Source organism: Eurypyga helias, unplaced genomic scaffold (genome assembly GCF_000690775.1).
Source record: "Eurypyga helias isolate BGI_N326 unplaced genomic scaffold, ASM69077v1 scaffold3231, whole genome shotgun sequence".
Taxonomy (NCBI): domain Eukaryota; kingdom Metazoa; phylum Chordata; class Aves; order Eurypygiformes; family Eurypygidae; genus Eurypyga; species Eurypyga helias.
In genome coordinates this window covers 1,224-11,659 of record NW_010228791.1, presented here as the reverse complement: position 1 = coordinate 11,659, position 10,436 = coordinate 1,224, and the positions used below count along the sequence as shown (strand labels likewise).

Sequence of the window (10,436 nt, the reverse complement as noted above, 5' to 3'; positions counted from 1 at the left end):
AGCGGAAGGGGTGTGTAGGGGCACATTGGCTGGATGCACGGCCCTCTTAGGGCTGTCGTTCTTGTGCTGGTAGTTGCACCTTATCGACGTTAAAAACCAGCGTGATTGGTATACCCGGTGTATGCCAAATCATACTGCGTTGTAGAACTCCACCTGGGTGGAGACTGAGTCATGCAGAGCATCAGCATCTCGCGACGCGCTGTCAGGGCTGAACGCCGCTTGTGTAAGGGTGCCAGATAACCGAAGCTGGGCTGAGCCGCCACGCTACGCTTTAACTGGTTAGTTCGTCACAGAAGTCAGAAAGCTTCCCTTGTGTCTTACAGCCCGATTATACTCGTAAATGTCGTCTTAACTAAATAAAAAATCCTGAAAGCAGCTTTTTTTGGGATGCTGTTTATTTTTCAATAATTGTAACCATTGGCACATACAATCACCTTGATGTATTTTGTAATTATGTCAAACTTGTCATCCATACAAGCGGAAAGTCTGAAAGGAACGCGAGCACCGCCCTGCGTACTCCAAGTGAGCATACAGAGCGTGTTCCCGCGCTCAAAGCTGCACACGAAGTAACATAGAAAGCAGTCAAGCCGGTGTTAGCCGTTACAGCGGCCACATCGTTAAGCATGAAGATTAACAGAGCTGCCATCGAAACGAGCCAACAGTTTGCCTCGGGGTCTCTGGAGCTGCAAATGCCTCGCTCCCACTGTTCCCAACAAGAAGGTAAAGTCACAAAGAAACACGAGGAACACTTAAATGGACACTTAGACCGAGCCAACGTAGACTTAGCAACGCAGACGCAAGTCTGTACCTTCTCATGGTCCCGTTGTTCTGCTCCCCAACCCTCTGCACCATTTGTGTCTAAAATCTGGCTTCTCCAAAACTGAACCCCATCCAAACCAACCAGTGGCATTTCACAGCGTTGCACACCCCACCCAAACCGCCCTCGCTCGCTTCAGGGCTGACTTCTCGGTCGATAACCTACTCTGGTGTCAGCTGTGGAGGAGACAGACTTGGAAGTTTGTAACCCTTGGGAAGCAAACACGATTTAACTACCTGTTCATTCAGCTGCCCCCCAAGGAACAGAAGTGCTGCCACACTGTCGCTCTCTTGCATGCTGGCTGGGTGTGTGGGGGCTGCAGCGTGCTGCAGAAAGGTTTTTTGTATGGCCCCAGCTGGAAATACTTGTGTTACACTGCAAAGCCTGAAATTCACTCTCTTCTCAGCCAAATCTAATTAACGATCAAGGTCTGGAATGGACACCCAGAGGAGTCAAAAGTGTTTACAATTGGTACTTCCAGTTCTGCAGGGTCCTGGCACTACAGGCCATGGACACTTCCAGGTCACTTCGGCACCTGGGGAAGCGAAAGGCAGTACGACTGTACTCTCATTCTTTACAAGACAAACACAGTAGCTCAGCTACTCCACTGAAGAGATATGCAACGCTAAACAGAGCTGAGAGCATCTAATTTTAGAAGCTTTCCTACGCCAACTTGGATTAAGCCTATTTCTTAATACAGCCCATGTGATTGGCATGGATCAGAGTTAAGGCTAAACTTTGGATAACCAACAAAAACAGAGTATTTAGATTTTGGAAGAGACAGACAAAATCTCCTGTTCCTTCCAGTGTCGCTGGCAATTCTTACAGGTTTTGTCAGTGACATGCTCATACAGTACTCTCCCAGTGTAATTACCTGCAAACAAAAGACTTGGCCCTGCTGCAGCATGCTCAAAGCATTATCACATACAAAACACATCAGCAGCTATTTAAGAACAAGCAGTAGTAAAACACTTACAGGACCAGGGAAGTTTTTAAAAAAAAAAATCCATCCCAGAGATATTTAAGTCAGATGAAAAGGCTGAAATGTTTTGTTTACTCAGAGTAACAGCAGCATGACGTGTGCCAAGAGTTTACAGAGACCAGAGAACAATGGCAAGTACAAGTGCCTGGAAAATGAGGAGCACGATACCTGCCCTTGACCTCCTCAAGCCCCTCCAGCAGATTTCACCCCTTGCTCATCCTAGGCCATGGCTTAGGCCATGTACTGTTCTCATCACGTGACACTGCAAATCAGGTGCTATGCCCCCTCCTGGTAGCTTATCCATTTTCTACCGAGTATTTGGGCACTAACAGTGCTGAGAAATTAAAGTGTCCAGCAGCACAACCCCTGTCTTACAGACGTGAACAGACATGAGAATATAAACAAGGTGTTTCCTTCCTTCCCAAGCCCCTCCAGCAGATTTCACCCCTCGCTCGCTCGTCCTAGGCCATGTACTGTTCTCATCACATGACACCGCAAATCAGGTGCTATACCCCCTCCTGCTTATGGGGGATGCTTATCCATCTCTTTTTATTTTCTATCGAGTATCTGGGCACTAGCAGTGCTGAGAAACTGAAGTGTCCAGCAGCACAACCCCCTGTCTTAGAGATGCAGACAGACATGAGAATATAAACAAGGTGTTTCCTTCCTTCCCGCCCTGTAACAGTTCCATTGCATCAGAAATGTAAAGATAAGCTTCAGTGGAGGTAAAAAAACCCAAACAAACAAACAAAACACCACCAAACCAACAACAAAATCAAAAACCAAACAAGTCTGGTCTCAAAATCCCATGTCAATCCAAAGCCCCCAAAGTTGTACTTAGTATCTGCTTTGCTACATGTTTCTCATTTTGGCCATGAGTTCTTCTAGGCTTTCTTCGGACTCTGCTACCGTTTCTTCAGTTAGGAAATTCTCATCCTATTAGGAGCAAGAAGAAAAAGTTGGCAACAAAACCAGCAGACAAAAGAACTGACACAAGCAAGCTCTATTGCAGTGACACCAAGTGAGCTCAGGCTCAAGTGATGACACGCTGTATTCACAAACTATTCTGACTAGGAGTTGGAATGTTCTGGCTGCCATACGCACAGCTTACGTGTCCCCCAGGTCTACCAACTGCTCTTTGACTACACAGAGCTTTTGCAGATCACTGCAGTAAAAATAAGATAGTCGCCACAGCATCAGCTAGGAAATTCACATTTGTTTTCCTTTCTAGGAGTTGGAATGTTCTGGCTGCCTACGCACAGCTTCCGTGTCCCCCAGGTGTACCAACTGCTCTTCGACTACACAGAGCTTTTACAGATTGCTGCAGTAAAAATCAGATAGTCGCCACAGCATCAGCTGGGAAATTCACATTTGTTTTCCTTCCCCCACCCCCAAATACATTCATTCCGATCATCTCAAAGCTACGCTCATGCCAGCATCCATACTTCAGGGAATGTATTCCACAGAAACACAAAACTGGACCATAGAAGGCACCAAGTGGGTGTACCAAGGTACAGTTTTGCTGGAATTGTTCAAGATGGAATTCTACTTTAGGTTTAAAGGGTAATCAGACTGGCTGGTATTATAAACTTGATCTACAACAGGCATATAAAAAAATTCATAAAGAATAAATACATTACCTTGTTTGGGATAGTATATGCTACAGTAATTCCCTCTGGAAGCTCTGGTACTGGGCCAGACGCAGCCTTCAGCTCATCTTCTGAAGTCTCAGATACTAATTCGATGCCTTTGCATTAAGAGTTAGAAGAAAAAAAGTTCTTTAATCACTGTGTTATCACAGGAAGAGGAGAACAGCAGCAACTTTTCTGAAATAGCAAAAAATAAAAGCAGAACTACCTTTGATTTCAACTACTTAATTCCATTATCCACACAAAATATTTTCCCTTTACAGTACAGGAAATGTTTCTGTACAGGAGCTCAGGGACAAGAACGACACGTTTCCTACAGCACTTCCATGGTAAGATTATTTTCTGTATCATGTAATAAACAGAATGTATGTATCCCTTCTTGAAGCGGTTACGACACGTGCTTACCATTCCTCAAAACAAGTCCTTCCAATTTAAAGCCCCGAGAGGAATATAAAAATCCGTGGGATACCTCAGCACAGTGGGTAGGGAAGTGACAAATGCTGCTCAGTTGCATATTTAAAAGGAACACACCATGAACACATCTCCTCACATCTTTCAGCCCTTCAGACCGCCTTCCGAGAAAGTTTTTTAGTCGAACGTGGTTACATTTTGAGCCCAAAACCTGCACATTACACTAAAAACACATCCTCGGGCTGTGGTAACGTTGCTGACGCAACCTGTGAAAAGCCAGCAGTAGTTATGCAGTGTGAATTACAAAAAATAGGAACCCTGGGAAGTCCGTGTACCCTACAGCGTGTTCACCCAAAACAAAGACTTCAGTTGAATCCTGGTCCTGGGAACATCGTTTAGTCCCCAGCTGGTTACTTACCCCAGTCATTGTCTTCATGTACTATTTCTTCTTCCTGTTCTGTTACTTCTTGCTTTGGTCTCGCAGCTTCTTTTTTCTGAAGGAAAAAAAACACCACAAAAGGATTACAAAAAAAAATGTAACATACGTAATAGTCTGTTTCTGAACGGCAGCAAAGATGATCAAGTCTAACATTCACACTTCTTTTAAAATTCAGGAGATGCAGTCACCATTTAGAACTTTGTCAGGCGTACAAAGGCAGAATACCTGCAAGGTGAAGTAAACCCAAACCCATTTGCGCTCAGAAAGGTAGGACTGACAGAAAAGGTGAGCGATTACTGCAGAAGGTGATGCTGTCTAACTGAACGCAAGCCATTCCGCCGAGCCTTTACTTTGAGTGCTGCATGAACACACGCACCCCCTGAAGACAAGGCTGCTCAAAACTGGAAGTTTTACTACACGGCTGTAGCTTGCTTTGTTCTTACACTTTAAGAAAGGGAGAAGAAAATTCAACAAATAACCCCAAAACATTTTTACCTTGTGATTTTCTTGTTGTTTTCTGCAATTTTGGTCACTGCATTGTGGGTTTGGCTTCATAGACATAGTTGGAAAGAAATCCTGCATTGCATTGTAACCGAGATAGTAACTCACAGTACCAAAATTCAACAGGTACCTAGAAACACACACAGAGAAAGCAGGCCCTTGTAAACAGCTGCAAACCTACCAATTCAGTTGCTCAGGGGCTTTGAGAATACACTTTCTCACACTAGCGAGTTGTACAGAGTTACTGTAATTGTCTTAAAATAAGCTGTGGTCACCTCAAAACAGCATTAACTGCATCAGCACAGAGCCTGGTCCTCCGGGGGTGTGAGTGTGTGAGAACAAGTCAGCTACAGGCTCAGAAAAACGTGTTTGTGGTAGTATGTAAGCAGTTTTCTCCTGTGCCTTAATCCATTGCTTCAAGCACTCAAGTGCCCTGTGTTACCACGGGTGAGTTTCCAACAGCTAATCAGAACCATTTTAATCCTCTTTATTTTCATTGCAAATACTGCTCCAGGCTGCAATGTTTGCGTTCTTCATTAAACACCAGCTGCTGTGCTGTTTTATACAATACCTCTCTCTGCACAGCTGAAGGTGGAGCTCTGTCACGTGCAGGCACACTTGCAAACAGTACTTTTATTCTTTGTAACCAGACATTTTTGTATACCTGACAAAACCAAGCTGAGGCCAAAAGCAGGCTAAGTAAGGTCCTGTCTCAAAGATGTGTGTAAAAGACAATGCATCATTTTGAAACTGGGCACAATGTTGTTCAAAAACTGTCCTTGCTGATACGTGCAGTTCTTTTAAAAGCTGCAATCATATTTTTAGTATTTTCAAAAAGTACTGTCATGTGTCATGCTGCTGTATAACTGTTTTTAATTCATCTCGGGTTTTTGGAGTACAAACACTGCAAGAGAAATTATTTCTCTGCCCATGTACAAAATTTCAAAGACATGCCAGTGCCGTAGCATTTGTGTGTGTGATTCCACGATGTCTGATGGGAGCATATTTAAATGCACAACTAGGGGGGGGCAAAAAAATTGTGTGTGTGTGTATGCAGTAAGAGAAAATCTTAGGAAAACTCCAAAGATGTTTTCTTAGCCCAGAAAAGTTCTATTGAGAACAGCAGCTCCAAAGCGAACACCCCAGTGATTCAAGCAGTGTTTATTTCAGCCCTGTCCAACAGTGCCAGTGTTCTTCCAGGTTTCTTTCTCTTAGGGTGCTGTACGTGGAACAGCAACAGCTCACTCACTTACTTCAGAACGTTTTGTACAAGGATGCCTGCCACAACACCCATAGTCGTAGGAAGACTGGCTGCACAAACTCCTTCTCGTTTTAACGTTTTCTCATCAATATTTGTAGCAACCACAAGTGGAGGAGCACACTGAGGGAGGGATAAAGAAATTCAGTTTAAAACGGTATTAAAACAACCTCTAGCCAGCTTATCATCTTCATAGGCCCAGTCCCACTTTAAATGACAGACAAAAGGACAGTTGAGCAGAGCGCTGCATACCGCGAAACAGGCGGATTCACCAGGTACGATCAGCTGTATGTGTCCTGACACCGCATTTTCACTCACTCCAGATTCCATCCAGATTTGTCCCAGTTCATTGCAGGCCTTATTAACACAGAAACACACGTCAGCGCTGCAGAAGCATGATGGAGAAAAAACCACTGTAAATTGAGAGCGATTAAACACAGTGCTCTTCCTGCTTTAAAACAAAGAGGCTATGATCAGGAAAAGGAGACTAGAAATTGTTTATCAGAGTCACAGAACAAAGCAAAGGACAAATTAGCGTTGTCCCCAGGAAGCTCGCCCTTTGTGCTTTCCTGAAGACCCGAGACTTTTGAACAAACACAGGCATTCGCAGTCCAGCCGTCAGGTGCACACTAGGGAATCTAACTGCACAGGCCTCTTTCTGAGGCACGGATACACGAATCTGTGTACCGCCGGCGCATGCAATCTGCGGATCAAGTTGGCTGGGAGATAACAGGAAACATGCATTTGGCACGTACACTACTATGCGGGTTGATCCTATAAGGAAACCTGTTTGATTAGGTATGCAGCCTTAAGGAGGCATTATTAGTATATACAAAAAGTCATATGAAGTGTACAATTACCGACACAGAGTCTTTAAAACGTTTGTAAGGTTTAACATGCCAGGCTTTGATAATACCTTTATATAAACAGGATCATTTGGGAATACCGAGAGGGCTTACGACACTTGGCTGTTTTACTTATCATGGGCTGCTACTCACCCAGAACCCTACAGTTACATTTAAGCACATCAAATGTATTTTACAAGAACAGGGTAAAAGCTCAGACTCTGTTTCCTTAAAACAAGGAGGAACTTTCTTAGCAGATTCTCCTAAGTTTCTGCCTGTTTGCTAGTTTGCATAATTCCCAACAATATTTACAGGAGAAAACTGACCACCACAAGCTCATGCCTTAGGTGGCCTTACCGTGTTAATTGCCATGCGAGCTTCAAAGTTGTCCACGCAGCTCAGAACAAGGTCGACAGGCCTCCCTTCCTCCAGTGCACCGTTACTGGAACAAATGTCAGAGCCTGCATGTACTTGGTGGCAGGACAGAACATCAGCAAGACAATTAACATGCTGCTTCAGAGCACAGAAGCACATGGGAAGCGTGTTTCTAACAAAACCTGAGCAAGTGCAAAACAGGGTAGAACTAGCACCTTAGATTTGCAGCCAGAAGAGCAGCACGCTGAGGCTGGGATTTAAACCTACGGACATGTAGGATTAATGGAAGTTTTATACAGCATACATCCACAGTACAAAGTGTTAGGAGAACTGTATCTTTGTACCATATAACTGCAAATGGCAAAAATTATCCCAGAACTTCTCTGTGAGATCCATTAGTAACTATTTTGTTTCGTCACTCCCTAAAGCATACCTGAAATTACTCCAGCATGGTCAAAATATGATCTGATCTCTTTTCTAAAATGGGAAAAGCCTGTAAGACCTGCAGCTTTGGTTGGAAATCTGAAGATGCACTAATATAAAACATAGCTATGTAACAGTAAAAATATATGCCAGCTCTAGAGAAAAGATCTAGGTTGAAATGTCTTCCCCTAAACGTAACTCTCTCCGATTTTCAATTGGAAGCCATTATATTGAAGAAAACCCCAAAAATAAAAATGTGAGGCAGTATCGAACCCCACACCAGCAGAAGCTAGCGATACGCTGTTGAGAGATTTTACCTTATTCTATCCATGAAGTGTTCAAAGTTGTCCAGTGTTGTGATGTTGTAGTTATGTACTTCAAATTGAACATCAGGATTAATATTCCTTATGGAGGAAATAATATGAGTCAATATTAATAAATGCAGTGATAACATGCATCCCACTCCCTAACTTCACATGTGTTGCTACAGTCTTAAGCTTCCAATCTGAAGTCTAGACTACACCCGTATTTGTCAAAAGTTCACAGATTAGATGAGGAAAAAGCCCACAACATGTTGAAGTGGCATAGTTTATACCAAACTCCTGAGCAAAATACTGAAAAAATAGACGCACTGTAAGATTTTGGTTAGCACAAAAATGTCCTTAAAGTATCAACCATCCCCACAACTATTTTATACTCAAATTTCCAAATTAGATTGTGCTACTCGGTAAGTGATTAAGAGTGAAACATTGGTTTTCTGGGGCAGCATCCTGGGTAAACACATTTTGATACCCACTTCTCTAAGTTTTACCTCAAGGTATGCTCTGCTGCTTGCACTTTACTCAATCCAGCTTGATGAGGTTGGAAGAAGAGTCTGTTCATGTTTGCCAGTTCCACTTTGTCATAGTCAAACAGAAGCAGCTACAATAAAGATTGTATGAACATAGCTGAATCTCCGAAGACTGCAACCAGAGCACTAGGGCAAGGCATTTTAAACAACAAAACCCCCCCAAACCCCTCCCTGTTCATTCAGTTCACATACAAAACGTACCAACATTGTCAGTATGTGAAGGACTGAATTCTAACTGCCATTCACATGGAACTGGTTCACCATTCTTAATAAAAAGCAATCTGTTAATTTGATCTAAACCAAGAATATTCAACAAGATTATCTACATGAACGCTGTCATCCTGCTATCAAATTCCTACTTGCTGTTAACTAGAAATGTGCAATTTCCTTCACTTGTCTTGGCATGTAGTTCTTCAAAACCAATTCACTTAGAACACCCACATAATACATGGACATGTTGATTATTATAAATTCCGGATCAACTGTCCCACGTCCTTTTCTATGCCTCGGACGCTGGACTTCAGGAAACGCTCCTACAGAGGATGGGGGAATAAACTTTGCAATAAAAAATTGCATCACCTCTGTATTAAGGAACTTCTTAAAGTTCCAAGAATAAACAGTCAGGCTTTGCCTGGGAATACAAGCATCAGAGCCTTTCCCCAAATTCCTTCTTTAAAGAAAAATCCTGTTCTATTAACTCTGGAAGGTTTTGATACACGTATCAAATTATTTTTAATTGCTGCCAAATTTTTAGCTCTAAGTCTGCCACATGATGACCTAATGTTTGTGATAAAAACATCTGTTTGACATCTGCATTTCAATTCCATGAATATAAACTTACTCTCATAACACAGGACACAATCTTATATGCCCTTTATTTTGTTTTCCTTTTGTTTTCCAGTATGATTATTAGAGAGATGGACTGGTATAAGAGCACAGAGACGAGCATGCAGACAGGAATCATCCAGATGATACAAGATTAAGCCTTAAGTAAATCAATTTTACTAGCTATATAAAAATACAGAGTTAAGACTATTCATTTGTGATGCTTACTTAAATGCTGATCGTGAGTACTTTCTTCATGGTACTTTTTCATTTGGGCAAAAACAACTGAGTGAAATCAAATCTAACTCTTTGTGAAGAAAACTAGTCCACCTAACTGTAACTAAGTACAAAGAAAAATCTCATTACCTTACCAATGCCACACCTTGTCAACATTTCAGCAGTCACACTGCCAACTCCGCCTACACCTACTACTGCAACTGTAAAGGTACGGATTTTCTGCAAAAAGAAATTAAATACAGAGCAGTATGTCAGAAGTGGTCCTTGCCAGGAAAATATTCAAGGCTGTTTTAATACAGATAGAATCCTACCTCATAATCTTTGACAATTCCCATTCTTTTTAACGCCATCAAACGGCTACAAAGAAAAACATCAATGTTATACAGAAAATGCTCTCTACATTTCTAACAGCAATTTTGCTTTTCAGGTAATTTAAAACCCCTTTTTGCTTTAAAAATAACCCCACCAAGCACCAAACTCGAGCCTGCTGTTTACACTGCAGTGTGAGTGCCAGCTAGATACAGTCTAAGTGAGACAGTGGATACTTTCCTATTAGCAACAGCAGTGGAGCACTAACCCTGCAGAAACTCATATATGAGTATCGTCAATGAAATCATGGGGAGACAGTGGATACTTTCCTATTAGCAACAGCAGTGGAGCACTAACCCTGCAGAAACTCATATACTTATTCGGTTGGTATGAGTATCGTCAATGAAATCAGGGGGATCCACAGTTATGTTCATAAATGAATTCCTGATGTACAGAATGAAAGCCTACACTTTTCCTTAGTGAGCCATATAGCTGCAGTGAGGCCTCATCCATTG

General features: G+C 42.4%; 1 protein-coding gene across 1 annotated transcript; it reads right to left on the bottom strand.

The window, feature by feature from the left end:
- Window positions 1-2,651: 2,651 nt before the first annotated feature.
- UBA5 (ubiquitin-like modifier activating enzyme 5) lies at window positions 2,652-9,965 on the bottom strand. The gene is made up of 11 exons (XM_010160129.1): window positions 9,924-9,965; window positions 9,742-9,831; window positions 8,512-8,621; window positions 8,018-8,104; window positions 7,260-7,344; window positions 6,310-6,414; window positions 6,053-6,180; window positions 4,794-4,929; window positions 4,278-4,353; window positions 3,440-3,546; window positions 2,652-2,735 (listed from the first exon to the last, which is right to left on the bottom strand). The coding sequence occupies exons 1-11, from the start codon at window positions 9,960-9,962 to the stop codon at window positions 2,652-2,654; spliced, it is 1,047 nt and encodes a 348-aa protein (XP_010158431.1). The 5' UTR covers window positions 9,963-9,965.
- Window positions 9,966-10,436: the final 471 nt, after the last annotated feature.

What these genes read in the sequence shown, in the direction of transcription:
- UBA5 (XM_010160129.1), bottom strand. Translation starts at nt 9,962, where the DNA reads ATGGCGTTAAAAAGAATGGGAATTGTCAAAGATTATGAG. An exon ending in GCAGCAGAGCATACCTTGAG is followed by an intron (nt 8,105 to 8,511) that starts GTAAAACTTAGA and finishes TTCCTCCATAAG; the next exon opens with GAATATTAATCCTGATGTTC. An exon ending in GTGAATCCGCCTGTTTCGCG is followed by an intron (nt 6,181 to 6,309) that starts GTATGCAGCGCT and finishes TCCCTCCCTCAG; the next exon opens with TGTGCTCCTCCACTTGTGGT.